The sequence below is a fragment of the Clarias gariepinus genome, chromosome 7 (genome assembly GCF_024256425.1).
Source record: "Clarias gariepinus isolate MV-2021 ecotype Netherlands chromosome 7, CGAR_prim_01v2, whole genome shotgun sequence".
In the NCBI taxonomy this organism is placed as follows: domain Eukaryota; kingdom Metazoa; phylum Chordata; class Actinopteri; order Siluriformes; family Clariidae; genus Clarias; species Clarias gariepinus.
Window position 1 is genome coordinate 26,337,331 of NC_071106.1, and position 23,253 is coordinate 26,360,583.

General features: G+C 36.8%; 1 protein-coding gene across 1 annotated transcript; it reads left to right on the forward strand.

Moving 5' to 3' along the window:
* The first annotated feature begins 1,489 nt into the window (after positions 1–1,489).
* Positions 1,490–16,285, forward strand: ddx6 (DEAD (Asp-Glu-Ala-Asp) box helicase 6). Its single transcript, XM_053500598.1, has 15 exons — positions 1,490–1,601; positions 3,966–4,065; positions 4,316–4,533; positions 4,669–4,732; positions 4,813–4,917; positions 6,228–6,357; positions 6,481–6,627; positions 6,740–6,834; positions 7,620–7,742; positions 9,348–9,476; positions 9,581–9,697; positions 9,994–10,057; positions 10,139–10,240; positions 13,008–13,192; positions 13,600–16,285. Exons 3-14 carry the CDS (start codon positions 4,331–4,333, stop codon positions 13,181–13,183), a joined length of 1,455 nt encoding a protein of 484 aa, XP_053356573.1. The 5' UTR covers positions 1,490–1,601; positions 3,966–4,065; positions 4,316–4,330; the 3' UTR covers positions 13,184–13,192; positions 13,600–16,285.
* The last annotated feature ends 6,968 nt before the right edge of the window (positions 16,286–23,253 follow it).

The window sequence follows — 23,253 nt, forward strand, 5'->3', positions numbered from 1 at the left end:
TAAAACTCTATGTCCATGAGTCAGCCAGACCTGCACCTTTACCCAACACAAATCTATTCACACAAATAGCCTAGACTTAAACACAGAGACTGTGTCCTGAGTCCTGATCATAAATTGGACGGCTATTCCATATCTTTGGGGAAATAAAAAAAAAAAAACTCTGCCCAAGCCGAACTTTTCATAATATGTGGTACCAATAAGCAGCCTGCATCTTGTTTTATGAATCATCACACCTACTTTTTGATTAAAGTAGATGTGATGATTCATAAAACAGTAGTATTATAAAATCAATGCCTATTTTCGCTGTTTCACCTTTTAAATTCACTAAAAATGACAAGTCAGTCTGTTTATGGAGGAAAAGGCACACATCCAGCAAATGGTAGCTGTTTTGTAAAAGGTCATCTTTTAAGTACTGTGCAAAAGTCATAGGCCATATCCACACGTATTTTTAAAAATGGATTTAAAAAAAATTATAATAATAATGTGTGTGTCCACATGAAAAATGCCTTGTCTGTCAGGAGCATCCCTAATCAAGAGGGGGCTAATAAGAAGCCTAGACAAAACGCCATTACCGGCACCTCTGTTTGTTAACATAATGTGCGAGTAACTGCAAGTGTATGCATGTAAAAGTCCAGTAAGCAACGTTAACACAGTCACTAGTTTACATAAGTCCGCTATTGCACAAAATATCCTGACATCAAATCAAGGAGACGGGCATACAGACAATGACATCATCTTTGTTGGCACATAAGGTGATGTTACAACAAGGCAAAATCACAGTTTCCCCTGTCCACACAACACCACTGACAACTGAGTTTTGGAAAATCTTCACTTTGGAAATGACCAAAAATGTGTTAAGGACATGGCCTTAGGCACATGCAAATAAATGCTGTAGAGCAAGGATGCCTTACAAAACAAACAAACAAACAAACAAACACCCTAAGCACAGTAAACAGTAATTAATGAAACTAACAAAACACTGAGGACCCTTTATAAGGAAATTATCTACCACCCTGCAGAACCACAGAGTTCTTCTGAGTAATTTGACTGTTGCACTTTTTAATGTTTAAACCTATGAACAAATCGATAGTTCACTTTTAACAGACTTTTAGTCTATAGATGCCAGTGCGCTTTAGCTGTCGCGCACACACTCCTGCGCTCAAGTCAAACTCCACCTCTGGTGCCTGCTCGGTGCGGTCCATAAATGTCAAGTGACGAGGAGAATCCAGAGTATTCCTTAAAAAACACTGTGACCCTTCAGGGGTTCCGTAACAATGCCTTTTCAGGGAAAAAATAAAATAAACATTTTCTTAAAGTTTAAATTTTTTTTTCTTAAAAAATGGGTTCTTAGAGCTCACGGGTTTTCGACGGTCTTCGAGCGTAACCTCGTGTCGCGAGCTGCCAAACCGTCAGCGTGTATCGGAGAAAAATTGATTACGCTGCTGGTCTTGTGAGTCACGTGACCGATGGGGGGAGGGTTTAAAGATGACTGGAAGCCATCTTGGCAGTTCGTTGTCGAGCCCTAAAATATCACGCAGGCCTGTGTGTTAACAGTGCGGAAAAGGTAAATATCAAGTGGCGTGGAATTTCACTTATAATTGGTGAGTAGGATTAAGTCAATGTGGTCGAAATACACGACTGTTCTTTGTTAGGAGCAGGTCGAGGATATCTAAAGGCGTCCCTTTTTTGTTCCAGCGTTTTCTGTTCTGACAGACGTTGTTATTGCTGTCTGCTTTTGCGGTTTGTTTAACTCGATAGCAAACTGACCCCCTGGTGTGTTTTAGTTACCTATAGCTGTGTGTCTGTTTTCTAAGCTTGGACAGGTTATATAGTATCTCTGGTTGGTTTGGAGAACTTTATATACGACATGTTTGTTTAGTTAAGAGGACCAGTACACGCCCGCAGAGACAGCTAGCGTTAGCTGCTTACTAGGTAGTGAAATATTTGCTAGCCTTAGCAAACGAGCACTATAATACTGCATGTGTAGGTACTTTTCTGCTTGGGTGAGCAAATAAATAAACACAATGTTAAAGATGTATTGAAATAATGTAAATATGTTCCTTGTGTGCGCGTCTATCAAGTGAGACCTGCTGAGTGTAATGTTGTTGTGCTGTAGTGACTAGATTGTTAGCCGGGTAATTATCTATGTAGTTTGGACTGTTCAAATTTGTTCAGCTCATGTTTTTTGTTGAGTGTTGAATAAAATGATGAGCAGAATTCGGCTTACTTAAAACGCGTCTAAGAAAGCCTAACAATTACGCATGTAACGCTGGCTGGTGTAACTCTTGTGCTGAGCCGTTAGCCTGCATGCTAGCGTAACTAGATGATTTAAACAAATGGCTCTGGACCCTTTAGCTGCTGGCCAACGTAATCGTATGCCGTATTGCTGCATTCCGCGTAGGGTTACCTCACAAGTGGGAAGTGGCGCTCGTGATGACGTCATATACGACCTCTCTGAGGTCACAGACGACTTGTGTCCAGCTTTTCTTGTCATTAACTAGCTGTAACTGCGATATTCTTTATAGTTTTAATATCTCATTGTTGAGTGATTGAAAAACTTACGTGTGTATACTCATTTAGCTCATTTATGCCCAAGAGCTTTTTGTGTGCTTTGTGATAATGAGGCAGACAAAAAATGAAAAGAAGTATTAACAGACTGCGAATTGGACCCGCAACCTTTATCACTTAGTAGGTAAGCCCACGATGGGACTGTGGTATGCCATGTAAGTGAGACTGTTAAGCACAGACTGCTCTTGTGCAGTAAGTATATGTATGTGAGGCTTGATATAATCTCACAGCTCCAAAAACTAGTGAGCGTAGAAGCTAATGTTAAAAATCTTTTTAAATGATCAGGGAAGAAAGCATTTTATGGCTTTTTGTTCTTGGGAAGTCTAAATTGGATAGTCCGCTTTCAAGGACAGGAAGGTGATGGAGTTAGGTGGTGGTGATGCAGTTTGCAGAACTCTAACCCAAGGTATGGAGTGGTACTAAGAGGGAACATGTAGAGATGGTGTGTTGAAGTCCCGGATAAAAGTAGATGGACTGTCCGACAGAAAACACAGCAAGATCAAATTTTTATTTTAATTTTTTTTTAATGAAAGCTGGGTTTGGAAATCAACCCCCCACGCCCCTCCCCAAGAGGCTGGGAAGATGAGGAAGAATGAGACCTACAGTTGGCAACCTACTAAATTCCAAACACTGCTTCGAAAAAAGGGCGGGGGGGAAGGAGGAAGAAGCTCTCTACACTTCGTGCAGTCATGTTGTTTTGACACCACATTCCACCACTGTAGTTTTAAATAATTCTTTACATTTAAAAATGTTAAAACGTTTAGATAATAATGCTATTAATTTAAATAAAAAGTTATCTAAAATATTTTAGCACTTTTTGACCTCTGTTCTTGGTTTACTTGTGACTTGTTTATTTAAAATGTTTTGTAGAAAATTAAGTGGTTGTGCTTGCATTGAGCTTGTAGATGTGTGATTTTTGCATTTGTCACTGTTAACTCTAAATGTGCAACCCTGAAGAGTTACTTAAAAGATTACACATTTGAAAAGTGCACAATCAGAAAACTACTGTAAGGTTTTTGAGACGAATATTGAATAATCAAGGTGTTTGCTTTATAAAAAAAAAAATTATATATATATATATATATATATATATATATATATATATATATATATATATATATATATATAAATATTATTTCCGGTATTGTATAAAAATGAATAAATGATATATGGATACACATGTACCTGTTATTGTTTTAATTACATTAGTTTGCTCATTTACTTATGAGATGCCTACAAACTCACAACGTCCACTTGCATTACTTTGGTTGCATATAATCTTGAGTCTGACCCTTGCAGAATGCCCTCAAGAATCAATTGTTGTATAGATTAATTGAACTTTGAAGACAGTAATCTGTTTTTCTTTTAACACAATGAATATTTTTCTTTTATTCCAGATTGAAAACTGTTCGAGTCATCAGTTATAAAAATTGAGATAAAGAGCAGTGGGGATGCGAAGAAGGAAAACTAGATGTTTGGCTGCTTAGCCTCTCTCTGGTTTGTGAGACTATCATTTTGAGAAACTGGGATATTTCTTAAGAGACTTTAGATTAATTTCCTACTTTTAGAATTTGTGGATAATTACTTCGATGATTTTTGCATTGAGATGTTTTACAAAAGACTTATGTTCTCGAGAAATACATTGTGAAGTACAATTGCATTAACTTTGGTTTGGACTGTGGTAAGGAATTATTCTTCTCAACAAAGGGGTGTACATCCCAGTGTTTTTGTTCACTTTTTTGGAAAGAATATCAAAACGGACATGAGTACAGCCAGAACAGAGAACCCAGTTATTCTGGGCTTAACAAACCAAAATGGCCAGAAGAGAGGCTCCACAAAACCGACAGGGGGACCTGGTGGGGGCGGTGGTGGACCTCAAACAACACAGCCAGCCCAGATTAAAGCTTCCAGTGCTGTCAACAATGGCAACTCTTTGCCAGTACCCACAGCAAACACGGTCATCAAGTAAGTGTTGTGAATCTTGGATATGATTTAAGTTGTGTGTGTGTTTTTTTATTTTTTTATTATTATTTTTTTTTTAATAAAGTGTTTTTCGAATAACATTTCTCAGTGCCTTACATATAATTTTTTATTTGTTAGACCTGGGGATGACTGGAAGAAGAATTTAAAGCTTCCCCCAAAGGACATGCGCATGAAGACTTCTGTAAGTTCTCATTTTAAACATTTGTGTGCAAGGATTGTGTTCTACACATTTGTTGATTTGATTTCTTAATGAATGTGCAGGATGTAACTGCTACCAAAGGGAATGAATTTGAAGATTACTGCCTGAAGCGAGAGTTGTTAATGGGAATCTTTGAAATGGGCTGGGAAAAACCATCACCTATCCAGGCAAGTATATTAGAAGTATAGAAGTGTGTATATGTATGTATGTGTGTGTGTATGTATATATATAATATATATAGCAGTACGTATGTTGTCACCCACCGTAATTATGACTAAACCAACTTTACATATAATTATCTCCTTACTTACGGGATGACCGTGTGTGAATAGTTTAGTGCAGAACACCTGTAGGATTTGAAAGAAATGGTGACATTTTACTGCTTCAAGTTCTTTCAAAGTCTCAAACCTCAATTTGATAATGAGCGGGTGTTAGGCAGCTCAAACACCCGGCTTGTAACATGTGAGTTTCAAACGCCAATTTGCTCTTGCTGTGTTTTTTGGACTGGTGTAAGCATGTGTAATACCTTGAGACTAAATCACTCGCAGAGTTTGGTGAAACGTGCTGATCGGTGGCTTTTTAACACATGCCACCTTAGGTAATTAAATTTTCTGGCACATGCTCAGAATCTGTTATATCCATGGCTGATTGGTCAAACGCCGGTCAGATCAAATTAAGCAGAAAAACAGCCAATTCTGTTCACTGGTCAATCAACTGGTGCATCCATTATAAATGTTAGAAATAATTTTCTTTGTTGCAAAAAAATGACAAGTGAACAGACCTACCAGAGATGGCAGAAACCTGAGGAGTGGGTAAAACAGCAATGTGGTACGTTTGTTTAAAAGGAATGCACTGGCAAGCTCAGCAACACTAAAAGTCCTTAAAGGTAACTGAAGAAAAACTAAAGTGGGTGATTGCAGAGTTCTTTTTTTAGACAATGACCATTGTTAAAAGCGCTACATAAATAAAATTGAATTGAATTTAGTGAATTGGAGAAAGGATAAAAATACAGCATTTAGCCAAGTCAAGTTATGCTTAACTTATGCAAGTTATTATCAAGAGTTATCCTTTCAGATCGCCAAATGCTGCACAACATATAGCAATGTGCTTCACAGTACAGATGGATTATGACCCAAAATGAGCTCGCAAAAACAGCCCAAAGCAAATAACCAGCTGACCTCAACCCATTTGGGTATAGTTTTTACTTGCTGAAGATAAAACTGAAAAACAAGTAGCATATAAGGTAGCTGCAGTGTGTCTGGCAAAGCATCACAAGTGCTGTGGGTATTTAACTTTTTTAACACTTGAACACACCTAATTTAAATAATTGTATCATTTTAAATTTATTGTTGTGGTGTTCAGGGACAAAAATTCAATGTCTCTATCCAAATATTTATGAAGCTAAGTGTAGGGATACAGAATTATCTCGAAGAAATATTGACTTGCCTAATTGACTTGAATTGTCTGTTTTCTGTAGGAGGAGAGCATTCCTATTGCTTTGTCTGGGAGAGACATTCTGGCTCGAGCCAAGAATGGCACAGGAAAGAGTGGTGCCTACCTCATTCCCTTACTTGAACGTATTGATCTAAAAAAAGACTGCATACAAGGTATAAAAATAAAGAGAAATGCATAAATAAAACTTGTATACAATCATTTGGTGGTAACATGTTCCTGCGTGACCCTCTGTTTGATACATTATTAATGTGAACCCCCTGTCCTCCTCTCTTTAGCACTGGTCATTGTCCCCACTAGAGAACTGGCGCTGCAGGTGAGCCAGATCTGCATCCAGGTCAGCAAACACATGGGTGGGGTTAAGGTCATGGCAACCACTGGTGGAACCAACCTCCGTGATGACATTATGCGGCTTGATGAGACTGGTGTGTTCTTTAAATCTAAGGGAGCGTTTTAGTTTTTATTTGTAAACCTGATGACTTTGAATTAGACTTCTGCGTTTAATTTTTTTAATACCTTTTTATTTCTCCCCTCCAGTTCATGTTGTTATTGCCACTCCTGGAAGAGTGTTGGATCTTATCAAGAAAGGAGTAGCCAAAGTTGGCCAGGTGCAGATGATTGTGTTGGATGAAGTGAGTGTTAAATTTCAGACCAAATACACTTATCTTCAATAATCACATCTCTTAATGTTCAGAGCCCTTGCAGTGTGTTGGAGACACTAACAAAGAACTTGGTTTGTAGCTATTGTTTTTATTAAATAGGTCAATTTTTTGTTTAAACACTTTTTTTTAACTGCAGAGATTATTTAAACACTTAGATCTAAAAACCTTGGGGTAATATATGGCTGATTTTATTTTTCTGCACGTTTGACTGATTTTCTTGTTGCATGTTAAGCTTAAAACAAAACCCTGTTATTGATTAAAATGTGTAGTTTGCCACTATTTCAAATTTGTCACCAAAATTACTTGAGTCTCATTCTGTGTTGGTTACATAATCAGAATTTTTGTTTACAAGCTAAGTGTACATAAAATGAGTAATTTGCCTGAAATGTTGCTTGCCAGAAAAACTGTATGTATTATTAAAGTTCTATAACCCCTCGAAGTCAAACAATGCAAAAACTAAAATTATGGGAATTGGACGTTCTGGATTATTATTAGTAGTCAGAGTGTAAGGTTAATCCTAACGGCTTATTTCTATACATTTATATTTTGTGCTGTTCCACATTTGATGCAACACTCCAGCACATAAGTAAAATGCCTTGTTTACAGTATACATGATAGTCACAATTGTGGATTATGCCGCAATTAAAATCAACACATTCCTGATACGATATTTATTTTTTTTAATTCCTCTAATAATTCTGATAATTGCCTCAATTATTGTCCCTATACATTTTGTTTTGTGGTTGGGTGTGTAGGCAGACAAGCTCCTGTCTCAGGACTTCGTGCAGATGATGGAGGAAATTCTGAGCTGCTTGTCTAAACAAAGGCAAATTCTGCTGTACTCTGCAACTTTCCCACTAAGTGTACAAAAGTTTATGGTAAGCCATGAATGGAATGGTTCATTGCCATCATCCTGTCCAGAATGCTACATTTTTATTTCACAGTTAAGAAAATAATATCCTGGATGTAAAAATCCTACACCTCACTTGAATTGGTTTCTGCATTTAGCCAGGAATTTTGGCCTCTTTGGTTATTGAGATGTAATGGAACGTATTACTTTTAAATGAGAGCAAACTTTTTTTTTATTTATTTATTTATTTTTTTTAAATCAAGTCTCCCAGTTTGAGGGAGTTTAGTCAGCACTTGAGGTTACTCATGACTTGTTTGAAGATTCCTTTTTTTTGTTTTGTTTTTCTTTTGAGTGTATTTGGTTGGGGCATTACTGCCACTTACTAAACTGTATGTGGCATGAGATTTAAACAGTTAAAAACACGTGTTACACAGCATGTTAAGGCTGAGAAAAATGCCTGCTTAAATTACTGTCATTGAAAATTACAGTTTCCAAAAATTAAATCAACAGTCTACCTGTAATTCACGGTTCTATCACTCATACCTCTTTATTACTGGATTCTATAAGCTGCGGTCCACCGGTTTGCTTCATAGCTGAAAAAGATGAAAACTGCACTTTATTTGCGATGTTTTTCCATTCTGAATGTAAAAAAGATTGACAGTTGATAATATAAACACCACCGCACTTCTACTTGTACTGTTACTACTCAATTGCTAATGCAGGTTCCACACGGGTTAATTTGTTGGTAACCTTGAAGCTCGTTGAAGGTCCATCTGTTTTGTGTATATGCATGCCTTTTGTATGCTTTAGAATGAAGAAAGCAAAGAAAATTTCAAAAGATTTTTGCTTGTGCTATAAACTATTTTTTTTTTATGCTAAAAAGTAGTCATTCTGTTTGGTAACATGCACCACACTGAACATGGATAAGAGAAAGCACTTGTTCTGAGGAGAGTTAAAATTAAACGTTAAGGGTAATTTCTTTTGAACCTCCTCAAGCGAGATGCACACTAAAACAAATGTTTCTGTGACAACTGTTGCAAATATTGGGAAATTTAATGTAAAATGAGACTGTAGCTAGCCTCCCTGGATATAGATGCAAAAGGAAAGCCATCCCCAAAAAGGATGATGTGAAAGATGGGTAAAGAGCACAGGAAGAGTTTGGAGTGATACAAGCTGAATTTCAATGTCAAGGTACATCACTCTTCGCTTGCATCATGCATTGCTTTTGTACAACAAATCACTGGAGAAAGAGCTGGAGCTTTTTAGCAAGTCACAGTAGCTCCATCTGTAGTGTTGGGTTGGTGGGGGTGCTTTTTTCAAACTGGAGACAACTTGGCAATTTGTTTACCGAGAGTGGGCCAAACTACCTATGGACAGGTGCAAAAATCTTATCGAGAGCTATAGATATTGCTTGTTTGCAGTGATGCATCAAAATATTAGGTTAAAGGTTCCATTTTGTTTATGCAATTTTCATTTGTTTTAAGGTTATCGTCACAAATGAGCCAACTACTTTTGTTCAATTTACAGTTTTTGGATATTTCTTTTAAATTTGTCCATGTCTATAACTATTTAATAATTACTGTATTTACCCTGTCACTGATTTGACTGTGCTGTTGGTCTTGGTCCTATGCAGAATTCCCATCTGCAGAAGCCTTATGAGATAAACCTTATGGAGGAGCTTACTCTGAAGGGTGTGACCCAATATTATGCATATGTGACTGAAAGGCAGAAAGTTCATTGCCTTAATACACTCTTCTCTAGGGTAAGGTTTTTTTTTTTTTTTTTTTTTTCTTTGGACACCTAATAATACATTTAATTTTCTGCAATTGACATTTTAGACTTTCTTTCCCCTGCTTTATTGTTCAGCTCCAGATAAATCAGTCTATAATCTTCTGCAACTCGTCTCAACGAGTAGAGCTCCTGGCCAAGAAAATCTCCCAGCTGGGTTATTCCTGTTTCTACATTCATGCTAAGATGAGACAGGTAGGCATATTTGCCCTTTTGTGCTGCTGTTATACGAACATTGGTTAGAGTCTGGGATATTTTTTAACAGATTTGACATCTGATGGTAGTGAAGTATAAGCAAACATCTAAATAAATTTTATTTTATTATTCTTAAGTATGTTTGCATTTTCCTGAGAGGTGTGTGTGTGTGTGTGTGTATATATATATATATATATATATATATATATATATATATATATATATATATATATATATATATATATATATATATAAAATTTTTTTTTACATTATTATTTTTTGCCTTTTCCTTACAGGAACACAGGAACCGCGTGTTCCATGATTTCAGAAATGGTCTTTGCCGAAATCTTGTCTGCACAGGTAAGCTTTAAAATTCGTTACTTGTAGCTTTTCACAAAAGATATGATTTTGTAAAACTTTTTTTTTTTTTTTTTCTCCAAGATTTGTTTACAAGAGGAATTGACATTCAGGCTGTGAATGTGGTGATCAACTTTGATTTTCCCAAACTTGGGGAGACGTATCTTCATCGTATTGGAAGATCGGGTAGGTTGGAGAAAAAGACATCATGTTCCATCTAGACCCGTTTCATGTAAGCTCTTGATTAGAGAAACACCAATAAAATTATAGAGAATATTTGTCATACTGTCTATCTTAAGTTACTGTGCCATCATTAATTAGAAATGCAGCTTTCTGAAAAATGCATATTTGTTCCTCTCAACACCATTTGCAATTGACAGAGCAGCTACAATCATTCCTCATTTAATTTAGCATAATTTATAGTGAGCCTTTAATGAATATGGCGTGTGATCTGGGAGAAAATGCTTTATGCAATTAAGGTCTTAAAATTACAAATGCATTGTACCACAATTTAAACCTCTACCAAGCAAATCGTAAATCCTGTTGGAGATGGAGCTGTTTCCACTTATTGTGTAGTTCATGCTTTTCAGTTCAGTGTGTGTAAAACACAAATTGTTAAATTCTAGAGCATTCTTTTGCCAAATAAAGCTTGTTCATTCAAATGAGAATTTCATTTTAAACTGTGTAGAGCTCTTTAAGCTCTTTCAGACCCATTGCTTAGTAATTGGTTAAAGAACCTGTGGCTGCAATGACAACCTTAAGGCTGCTTGTGAATAATGCAACAAAATTGCATCCCTTTCTTTTGGCAGTTTCTTCCATTCGTTGCAGAATTGTTTAGGCTCAACCTATGGATGGGATGTTTTAATGGGTAGACCTGATCTGATCTGAGTAGACTGTTGGTTGTTCCAAATCTCTTGCGTTTGAGAATACTTTACGGTGCTTCCAGGCATTTCTTGACACAATCCTGTCTTCCAGGTCTACAAATAATTCTCTTGACCTCATGACTTTTTCACTCCAAGTTACCAACTGAAAGACCTTTTTATATAGAGAGGTGTGCTTTTCCTAGTCATGTCCCGTGAATTCAATAAGCCGGAATGTGAGCAGGCCCCTCCTTTTTCTTAATGTCCTAACATAGTTACAGAGGTCTTTATGGAGTAATAAACGCTACCCGTATAGCAATTAAACTTGCCTATTGCTAGGTTTCTGTGCTTGTTGGGAGAAGGTGTTACCTGATTGACATTATGGCTATGATCAATCCTGTCAGGATAACATCACGTTGTAGATGTGTTTAAATACTTACAAATGTTTGTTTATAACTGATAAATTGGTCTTAAGTTTAGCATGGCTTCCTGGGTCATTCAGCAGTCCGACGTAGCTGGAAGCTTCTATCTTAGCAGATAATCTTTTCCCAGTCTTGTTAAAATTGAGACCGTACTCATTTTCTTTGTTCTGAAGCTGCCAGAAATGCATATACCCATCCGCTAACCATTCTGAACTGCTCTAGTGTTTTTATATGATTAAGCAGCTACGGGTTGTTAGTATTCAGCTGCTGCTGCGAGTGTGACAGTTTTATAGAACTTTTATATTTGCTCTTTAAGCTCTTTCTGAAGTTGTCAGGCTTTATCTTGAAAGACATTTCAATAGTTTTTGGAGTACTGCTGAGGGAGAACACTTATTTTTGGTCTACGTTGTTCATAAATGTACTATGAAATGTACATTTATAATGACTGTATACAAGCGTCATTCAATACCATTTGAATTTATTTATTTTATAGTTAAAACCCAATCTCTCATTTGAATTAGTGGCTATTCCTTACAATTTCAGTTTCCAGTCTTTTGGGGTTATTTTGATCAGCTTTTCGCTTGTGGATTTGGCCAGGTTTTCCTCACTCCTATTAGATCCTTTGTCTTGCTACTGATGTTTTGTGCTGTTCCAATCTGGCTGTAAGGCTTTGGCTGTGGCACCTAAGTACATTCAGAGACCACCCCAGTGTTGTCTTGGCTTCATGTTTTAATCTGTAGCTTCCCAAGAAATGCATGTTCTGTAATCCTAAATAAGTAACACTTTGGCTGGCTGGCTGATTAGTAAACCTAAATCATGATGTTAATAAGGGGAATGTTGAATCTAGGTAACATCAGGTTGCTAAACTATTCGAGCCTTTTTCAACTAAGTTGAATATGCATCTTTTTCACATGCAAATTGGTTCTATTTAGATACATTTATCTTTGCCTCAGTTCTGTAACCTAATTCTGCAGTCCTTCTGATTTTGATACTGATGCATTACCCATGGCCTCATTTTCAGTCAGAGCAGCGCTATTTAATGTTTGCACTGCTTGACCACTAGAATATATTAAATATTGTTCAGGGGTAGCTTGGTAGTTAGGTTTGCATTTCACCACGGTTCGGAAGGTCCTAGGTTCAAACCCCATGAACACAAAGTTGCCACTGTAGGGCTTTGAGCAAGGCCTTTAACCCTTAGTTGCTCAGATAAAAGTTAAGGTCGCTCTGGAAAAGGGTGACTGCCAAAATGCTGTAATGTAAATAAGTCCCAAGTGTTCAGGAAATTATGATACATTTGCCATCACTTAACCTTGTAGAAGTTTATTTACAATTTGAAATTTTTTGACTTGACTCGCTAGTGGCAATTCTGATATCTTCAAGGCCCTGCTCTTCACTAGTGCTCATAGGATGACAATCCACATAGTGATGGCAGTAGTTAGTTAGTCTTGCCTACGCTGGCACAAGCTAATGTGTTTTGCATTTTAGTGCTTCAAATTTGTCCTTGCGTTATGTGCATAAAACTTTACATTTTTATATAGTGTGGAGGATTTGGAGTTTTTATCACTTTTAATAGACTTAATAAATTGCAGTCATTAATGCATGCATACTTTAGGAGGACACGAGGGGTCTAAAGTTTTTAACCCACTGTATATGGTAACAATCCCTCCCCAGGTCGTTTTGGGCATTTGGGTCTGGCCATTAACCTGATCACGTATGATGACCGCTTTAACCTGAAGGGCATTGAAGAGCAGCTGGGCACAGAGATCAAGCCCATTCCTAGCAGCATAGATAAGAGTCTGTATGTGGCAGAGTATCACAGTGAGAGTGCTGAGGAGGTCAAACTGTGAGCAAGAGAGGTAAGGCTAGAAAAATCTCATATAAAATCTGAAATCTGTACTGCATTTAATTGAGAAGTTAACATGTATGTTTATTGCTTGACCTACACTACAGGTTTAAGACCATGTTGGTTACATAATTTAAGTAATTTTGCAGGTTAAAAGGTTGGTCTAACAACCAGTCTTTTCAGATTTTCCATAGTTTGCCATTTATTGCTGAAAAAATTTTAGCCAGTTCAAAATCTGGGCCTATGCATAAGTGCCTTGACAAACTCTACAAGAATGAGCACAAATGATTAGAGATTCAAGAAAAAAATGTAAAGTTCTATTTATGAAGTGCAATGTAGTTTGTCCAATGTTACTTGTGTAATATTTTTGTGTAAGATATTTAAACATGTAGTTCTAATTTTTCTTTCTTGTTTTTGCAGATCACCAAGCCCCCAGCCACTATCCCCAAACTTTTTCCCCCCACTCCCTGCCACTCTTTTTTTTTTTTTTTTTTTTTTTTTTGTCCTCCTTGTGCCACTATGAGAAATTTCTTTAAAACAGGACAATAATGGAGGAAAATGTCATGGCCCTTGAAAGGACTACTGTGTCACTTCTGAAGATTCTAAAGCACTTGTAAGAGGAGGGTAGAGGAGGATGATGGAAGCTAACTATCCTATTTATTAATTGAGAAAATGTGACTACTTTTCACCTACCTGAACATTACCCACTGGCTTTCAGACCCAGCTCTTTTCATCCAGAACCTCTTTATTTTCATATTTGGTTATTTGTATGAAGTGCCTTAACAAGCAGTCGAACTTTGTTCAAAGTAATAATACCAGATCTGTCCCTTCACATGATTTTTTTTTTTTTTTTTTACCCTTCATTTACTTCATTTATTTTTACCTTGTTTTCAGAAGAAATCATTACACATCCCCTGGTGCTTTTTGGGATTTTTTTTTTAAGAATAGACCAAGTAGAAAGTAATTTATGAAGATGTGCAAAAACATCCTTTCCTCTTAAACTGGGTATTGACTATGATTTTGCTGATGAAAGTGGGACTTGATGTTTTCTCAGCATCATTCATATGCCCCCAAAATGGCTCAAATGGCATTCCCATTTGTTGTCATGGAACATGGGCATGTAAAGACTGACTCTCTCCCTTTTTCTTCAGTGCTCCAATACGACAAGAGACTTGCTCAGAGACTAATGCCAGCCTTTTCCTCCTGCTGTGATTTTCTCTGCCTGATGAATATGGAAAATTTGAACTATTTTCTCCCTCCAATTATTGTTCACTTGCAGTTCTTCTTCATTTAGGGTGGCTACATATTGTCATGGAAGTGCCATTGAAGTCAAAGTTGGCACAATGTATACTTTGTAAATATGTTCATTTCATTTTTAATGGATGTTTTATAAAACAAGCTAAAAGGCTGGAGGATAATGTAAAACATCAAAGATGCGGGAATCTCTCAGCGCTGGACAGCATTTACTTTCCTTTTCCTGCTTTTGTTAACCCTTCCTGTTTAGATAAAAATTGGGTAAGGCTTAAATTTTGAAATGATTGCTTCATTGTAAAAAAAAAAAAAATTGGACTCTATTTATTTTTGGAAGTTTTAGCAAAGTGCACAAAATATCCTTGAACTGTTAAAGCATTTTTGTTAAACCTCTGCCAGTGATGTTATTGGCACCTCATCTTGATGTTTGTAGCTTAGCTATAGTATTTGTTTTCCAGCCTTTGCTTGTTCCATTGACTTACCAAGCACTTGTTGGGTCCTTGTTCACAATGACTCACGTATGTGGAGATAATATTTGCATCATGTAGTAATGCTTGTTGCTGCAGTGCAGCTTTAATTGGCAATCCGTAGGGTGGGTCGGGTCAACTTTTCAAGTGGTATATAATGCTGTTACTCTGATCGATGTTCACTGCCATTGGCACTGGTACATGATGCTTTCAGATGGAGAAAATGTGCAAAGAGTCCAAAAAAAGCTAATGACAAATGTAGCTCTCAAGGAAACAGGTCTTTCATCCTGGTGTCTCCGCTTTTTTTTTTCTTTTTTTTTTCTTTTTTTCTTTGTTTTCTATTCAATTTTTATCAAACTGAAGAGCTTTGAGAGACCTTTTACCTATCTGTCCTGCACTAAAGTTGGGACTTGTGTTTGGGACTGGGCAATAAGACTGATTGCACAAAAACCTGCTAAGGGGCTGAAGTATTCAAAGTTGTTTGGGGTGGGAGAGTGTTCTAAAAAAAGGGGAGAACATAATTGGCACAGATAACCAAATGTTCGTTTTCTGTTTTGAGTGGTTTTAATGACCCTCCTTTAACGCTAAAAGAAATGTAGGTTAATATCATTTTTGTGGGTTGTTTGGGGAAATACAAATTTGAGTTCCCATTTAAAGGCTAAAGGGAACTTGTGGTTCTTGAAGGGATGGGAATGTGAAAAGAAGTAACTGGTATTTGTTTCCAATCGTCACTGACCACTTATGGTATGATGTTGCAGCTGTCTGCCTATGATGGTCTTTTGAAATTCAAATTCCCAGTACATAATTAAAGGTGAGACGTTTTTTTTTTTTTTTTTTTTCTCTCCCCCATTTTCCTGGGGTTGACTGACTTTGTGTATTGTGAGTTGTTGCTAAAGGGTGTTTTAGGTTAACAAGAACAGACTTTAGTGGCTAAGGTAATACACTAAGCACAGTTGATGTCTCAATTGTATCTCCCTGTGGTTGTATGGTTTAAGCCAGACTTCTATTCTCTTTTCTACAGTGCCCTTATACGCACACAGTTAGTTGTTTATATAATTGATCATATTCTCTTATTTTGGGGGAGGGAGGGAAAAACCAATGCACTATCTGTGTGACTTTAGTTGAGAGAATGGAAGTCATGCAAGGTTTTGGCAGCTGCCTTGCAATTTTTACTTTTAGTTAACTATGTCCTGGAGAACTCTGCATAAGCCTGAAGAGTTAGAATGTTCAGGAAACTGTCTAAATTGCTGTTGGTGGGCCATGCAGTGTACTTCACGAGTTTCTTTGAATATTGAGCTGGGATGCGTCTCACTGTCTATTGGAGTCCTTAAGTGTTCATTCAAAATTCCTTAGCTCAATTTTCAGGTTTTTTTTTTTTTTTTTGGGGGGGGGGGGGGGGGGGGTGGTTGAGGAATTGCTGCCCTGATGCATCTTTACTTTTGTTCTAGTACAGGGCTGCCATGTGTACTTGAGGACTGGTGGCAAAGTTTTTGGTCTATTTCAGGTCTATAACCAGTTTTCAAACTTTTAAACAAATTTTCATATAGTTTGGTTTATAAATTGCCATGTAACAAAAAAAAACAAAAACTGCTGTAGTCCTCTACTGTTCATGGTTACCCCCTGACTGTGAAGAATGTAAAACAAAAGTAAAGATGAATTGGTGGGGTCGGGTGATTGGGAGGGACTTAACAAAAAAAAAGGGGGAAACAAAATTGTAATAACACAAATTGGAGTAATGGGTATTGGAAAATCCCATTTGTTGCAAAATACCCTGAATCTTTTTGTTTCTACTAGGTAACGAATTAAGCCTAATTGACCACCAAAAAGTGTTTTTTCTTTGTTCTTTTTAATTGGCAATTAAGTCAGTGATGCTTGTGTTTAAATTAAAATGGAATCTGGTTAATTGGAAACTTTGTTTTGAATAAAGCTCACTGAAATTCAGTTTTGCTTTAATGTGCTGAATGTATTTCTTGCTTCTAGCGTTGTCCGACAGAAGCTAGTTGTAAGTTCAAATCTTAATGTATGTAGTGCCTTTTTATTTAGTAATATGCACTTTTTTTTTTTTTTTTTTTTGTGTACAAAAGGTACCAATATACTAAGCTACCATATAGCTCTATATAACAATATAGCACTGATGCAGTGTTTTACTGGGCACACACCAGACAGCTTATGAAGTCCAAGTACATGCACTGCATGGTTAAAAGAAGCACACATCAATATTTGGTTAAATTTTCTTTAGCTTCAATTAGTGTGCAGTTGTCATGACCTTGTTTTAAAAGCAAAAGTCTTCACCAGCACATCCCAATGGCATTTGTGTGAAAATCCCTCATTCTTCCAAAACCACTTGTAACTTGTGCCTGATGGGTCTTGCCATTGTCATCCTGAAATATGCCTGTACCATCCGGGAAGCAAAACTCAGGCGATGGAATGCACTTGATTTTTGTTACGTGCAGATTTTCAGCTGACTTTGTTATTGCTACACAATAGTGAGACTAGTCCTGACCAAGTGGAGCAACCCCAGCTCATAACATTGCTGTAATTGGTGCATCGCTTCAATTATACTCTGATGTACCCATTGCTTTGCAATAGGGTTAATCTGGGCTAATCAGACCACAAATCTATTTTTATTGCTCCGTAGTCCAATCTTTATGCTGGATAATAAATTTAAACCTTCTAATGACCACACACGCACTCTAAAAGTCTGGTTGAAAATTATGTAAATGTCATCTAACAAAATTGTTGGTATTTTAAATAGCATGGAAGGAAAGAGTTGTGGGGGTTGGTAGATCAGGGTAGCTCTCCACTCATATAGAAAATTAAAATAATCCTAGATTTTTAGGATTAGATCTAATATAAGGATTAGATATCTTATTCAGGAATAAGGAACTTACTTATATAGGAAGAAGAATATCTTATTCTAGGAATAAGACCACTACAGAAATCTCCACAACAACATACAGTAGGACTGCATGAACTTTTTTTAATAACAGAATTGTACATATTAGGCAAAAATATTTAGGCTCTGAAACCAGACAATTTAATTCGTGCAGATAATAAACAAGCCCTATTTAGATCAGAACCTAGAATCCTTTACTCCCCTTGAAGAGAATGTGCAGAAAAAGTTCAATCAACCGGGGTGTATTAGATCCTATACCGACATATGTTCTCTTCACTCAGCAGTGGTTATATTGCAAAATCTTTAAAATTTGCAGTTATTAAACCACTTAACTTAATTAAGCCAATTAAGAAACCTGACCTCAACCCCTGTCAGCCGTCCAATCACAGTCCGATATCAAACCTCTTTATATCTAAGATTCTGGAAAAGATAGTAGCGCAGCAGCCATGTTTATATCTACATAGAAATATCATAGCATACACAAAATGTATCATGTGTCAGGATTTAGGCCTCATCGCAGCAGAGAGACAGTACTTGTTAAAGTAGTAAATGACCTCCCCTCTGATCAGGGTTGCATTAATATGCATGTGTTACTTGACTTTATTGCAGCTATTGACACCATTGATCTTAGTATCCTTTACAGTTTGTAGATTATTTAGTCGATTTAAATAGTGACTTCTGCATTACTCAAGTGGAATTTGGTGTTCCACAGGGTTCGGTTTTAGGCCCACTGCTTTTTTCTCTTTACATGCTTCCTCTGGGCAAGCATGGTATTAAACCAGATGTGAAAAAACTGTTTAATAAAGTTGAGCAATCCGTGAAGGACATGGATGACTGGATGTTAATTAACTTCCTTCTGCTTAATCCTGACAAGACAGATGTTTTAGTCATAGGACCACAAGCTGCTGGTGTCTAGTGTCACTAAACAATTCAGAAAAATGTGTTCATGGTTTTATTACTTCTAGGTTGGACTACTGTAATGCCTTACTGTCTGGTTGTTCAACTAGTTGCATAAACAAGCTCCAGTTAATCCAGAGTTCAGCAGTGAGAGTCCTCACTAGAACCAGAAGATATGAGCACATCACCCCTACAGTATCTTATCCACACTGCATTGGCTCCCAGTGAAATTTCGCATCTAATTTAAAATACCACTTTTGACGTAAAAAGCATTAAATGGTTTTGCGCCGAAGTATCTGAGTGAACTGCTAGTGTCCTACAATTCGCCACACCTACTTTAATGATTGGATGCAGGCTGCTTGTCAGTACCGCAAATTATGAACACTACAGCAGGGGCCAGAGTTTTTTTTTAATAAGATGATGTTCCTGGCCTCGGCTAATGCTGATAGCTGTTCTCTGAGGACTTGTGATTGCAGTCACTCGATTGTTCAGGACTGGAATTTCCTACAGTCTACCTGAGTCTCCAATAACAAACTGGACTCCATATTAAGTAAAAAGACATCAACTGTTGTATTGAATTTTCAGCTGCCTAACACACAGTATGACTGCACATCAATCTCTGCTATCCTTTATGACCCAAATGAGGATGGGTTCCTTGTTGAGTCTGTTTCCTCTTAAGGTTTCTTCCTATTACCATCCTAGGAAGTTTTTCTTTGCCACCGTCAGCTTTGGTCATAAGCTTTGGTTAATGACTGGAAGAACAAGACTGCAGATAGATAAACATTTTTTTTTGGTACGGGTTCATAAACGGACTGGAATAAGGATGTAAATATTTTGAGAAATTTTGTCAACTTTGGTGTATGGAGTAGGTGCCAGTTCTTTAAGCCTGTGCAGTTTACAAGTGAATGAATACAGGACTTCAATTTTATTTGTTTAACAGTGGGCAATGTCGAAAAAACAGCTTTACACAATTTTAAAAAGCATATAAATTAAAAATATGTAAGGGAAGAAAAGTAACTGTCAGTTTTGTCCCTACTGAGCAAGTGGGGGTAAAGGTGGGAAAAAACCTTTAGAGGAACCAGACTCAAAAGGAACCTATCCTCATTGGAGTGAAATGATATAGTGTGACCATAAATAAATCCCTGCAATTATCAATTATAAATTACATAACCAGAAAGATGCTTAAATTAATATATAGTCCCCTTTTGCTGATAGAGGCTCAGGTACTAAACTGTTTATGGCAGTTTAAGTTCCAAAACTTTTGAGTGACCATAGTCATAAGCCATCACAAAAAAAAAAAAAAACAGCCCATGGACGTCTGCATGGTCAAGACCACATGGGGCTATTCTCAGAAATGATGTGGATGTGTCCGCCAACTCTTGAGGACAGGGGGGGTAGGAATCACTGCTAATGAGAGAGAGGTATACTCAATATCATAATGGATATGGTCAATGTATATTTTATGCAGAGTGCAAGCAGGGACTCCAGCAGAAATAGCTATAACCTCATAAGGGAAAGGGAGAGCCAGTAAGAAATCCAAGCAAGGCTGCTGCATTCTGGCTATAGGTATTACAGTTATCTGACCTTTAGTTTAAAAAAAGCATGAACTAGATTTTCTAGTTCTTTTTTGTAAAATCTACATGAATCTACATCAAGGTCCTAGTACCACTAGATCTGTCATGTCAGAATTTAACAAAATGAAGTTATTAAGATTTCAGTGTCTAATGTCTTTTACACATTCCTCAACTTTATCCAGTTGGTGTCTCTTATCTGTCTTTGCTGAAACATACAACTGTGTGTCATCACCATAACAGTGAAAACCTATTTATACCATTCAAGCTGTTCATGCTTCTAACCAATCCAATGTGGCTGAATTGAAAAATTCAACTAAGAAGAGTGGCACAATTAGTTATTAGGATTAGGGGGCAGTTACTTTTTCCACATAAGCATTTGGCTTTTTTCCCCTTTATAAATGGAAAAACCATTTAAAAACTGCATTTTGTATTTACTTGAGTTCTCTTTGTGTCATATAAATTTAGTTTGATGATCTCAATCATTTATAGTGGGGCAAAAAAGTATTAAATAGGCCACCAATTGTGCAAGTTCTCCCACTTAAAAAGATGAGAGAGGCCTGTAATTTTCATCATGGGTATAACTCAACTATGAGAGATGAAACACTGCGCCGCCAGGGACTCAAGTCCTGCAGTGCCAGATCCAGGCCCATCTGAAGTTTGCTAGAGAGCATTTAGATGATTCAGAGGGGACTCAAGTCCTGCAGTGCCAGATCCAGGCCCATCTGAAGTTTGCTAGAGAGCATTTAGATGATTCAGAAGAGGATTGGGAGAATGTCATATGGTCAGATGAAACCAAAATAAAACCTTTTGGTAAAAACTCAATATGTTGTGTTGAGAGAATGCTGAGTTGAATCCATAGAACACCATTCCTACTGAGACCTGATGCTTTAGGGCTGTTTTTCTGCAAAGGGACCAGAACGATTTATCCGTGTAAAAGAAAAAATGGTTGGGGTCTTGTATCGTGAGATTATGCGTGAAAACCTCCTTCCATCAGCAAGGGCATTGAAGATGGAATGCTCCTAAATCTTTCAACATGACAATGATCCCAAACATACCGCCTGGGCAACGAAGGAGTGGCTTTGTAAGAAGCATTTCAAGGTCCTGGAGTGGTCTAGCTAGTCTCTAGATCTTAACCCCAAAATCTTTGGAGGCAGTTAAAAATCCATGTTGTCCAGCGACAGCCCCAAAACATCACTGCTCTAGAGAAGATCTGCATGGAGGAATAGACCAAAATACCAGCAACAGTGTGTGAAAACCTTGTGAAGACTTACAGCAAACGTTTGACCTCTGTCATTGGCAACAAAGGGTATATAACAAAGTATTGAGATGAAATTTTGTTATTGACCAAATACTTATTTTCCACCATAATTTGCAAATAAATTAAATATATTAAAATTCTACAATGTGATTTTCTGGATTTTTTTTTTGTCTCTCAGAGTTGAGGTATACCTATGATGAAAATTACAGGCCTCTCTCATCTTTTTAAGTTGGAGAACTTGCACAATTGGTAGCTGACTAAATACTTTTTTTGCCCCACTGTAAGTGTGACAAATTTGCAAAAAAAAAATCAGAAAGTGGCAAATCAGGTCAAATACTTTTTCAGAGCACTGTAACAGTCCTAGCTTTAAAGTAGGTGGTCACAGTGCACTTGGTGCTGACAGTGTACTTGGTGTGGTTTAATTGTATATTAATTAGATTATTAAAACAGAGTCTTTTTACAATTTGTGTAGCTCAGGGTGTAGAGTTTCAATATGGTGGAACTTGTGTGACAACTGTTTGTTTGTTTGTTTGTCTGCTCCCTGACCTGGGCTGTGAATAGTCTACAATATTTAGAAGGTAGAAGAATAAAACCAGTCTCTGGTAAGTTATAGTTACAGTTCTCAGACAATGTCATTTACCTGTCTGGTGTTGCTGAACCTGTGCCCACTGTAGCTTTCAAATTTTTCTTCTTGGCTGACAGGACTGAAATCAGCTTTTTTTTTCCCATCTGTGTTAAGATTTAGTGTACAATACATAATTGTTGTGTGAAAATTCTAGGAGAGAAAATATCAGCAATTTTTGACAAAAACTAACAAAGGCCATGATAGACTCGCTGTAATATTGCACATTAAAATAAAGTAATTTTAAATTTCAGTTATTTCAAATTTAATTTTATTTGTCCCATACACAACCATACACAGTATGATGTGCAGTAAAATGCTTACATGACTGTTTGTGACCTTAAAAAAGAAAAAGGAAGTAAAAAGGCAAAATGCTTATAGGAGAGAATAAAATCGAAAAAATATTATAAAATCTTGGTAAATAATTGCACGATTACAATGATTTAGTAGGAGTATAGGCATCTATTACTTTAAGGGCACAGTACACTGCAGCATTCCACATACTTGACCTTTTCCCACTAATAAAACAGTAAAATAATAAATTAAATTGCCAGTTAGTTATTTTTCCCCATTTAAAAGCAAGCACACTGTGCCATAAAATCCTGATAGTTGACAGAATCCTAACCTGACATGACAAATGTCAGTAGGGAAGCATTAGAGATGCTGAAAATGAGGGGAAAACTTGTAAATGAAAAACTCTGGATGCAATTTAAGATGTTTCCAAAAGCATTGAAAATACCAAAGCACATGCCAATAGTGTCATTTTGGGTGTGTTTTTTCCCCCTTGGCTTCTTATAAGTTTCTTAATTGAATCTCTTACAGTCCATTGAGAGAAAAAAAAAACATGGTTTTACAGTACAAAAATGCATTTTAGCAGGTAAAGATATTTTAAATAAAAGTTAGGACGTGTACAATTTCTAATATGTATATTATGCACACATACAGGTGCATCTCAAATTAGAATATCATTGAAATGTTGATTTATTTTAGTAATTTAGTTCAAAAAGTAAAACTCATATAGATTTTAATGATTACATATATATTTTTCATTTATGGCTTACACACCCTAATATCTATTCTAATTAACTCAAAACACCTGTGAAGGTTTC

Coding starts and splice junctions, on each gene's coding strand:
- ddx6 (XM_053500598.1), top strand. CDS start 4,331: ATGAGTACAGCCAGAACAGAGAACCCAGTTATTCTGGGCTTAACAAAC. Junction 4,733..4,812: donor ACATGCGCATGAAGACTTCT/GTAAGTTCTCAT, acceptor ATGAATGTGCAG/GATGTAACTGCTACCAAAGG. Junction 6,358..6,480: donor AAAAAAAGACTGCATACAAG/GTATAAAAATAA, acceptor TCCTCTCTTTAG/CACTGGTCATTGTCCCCACT.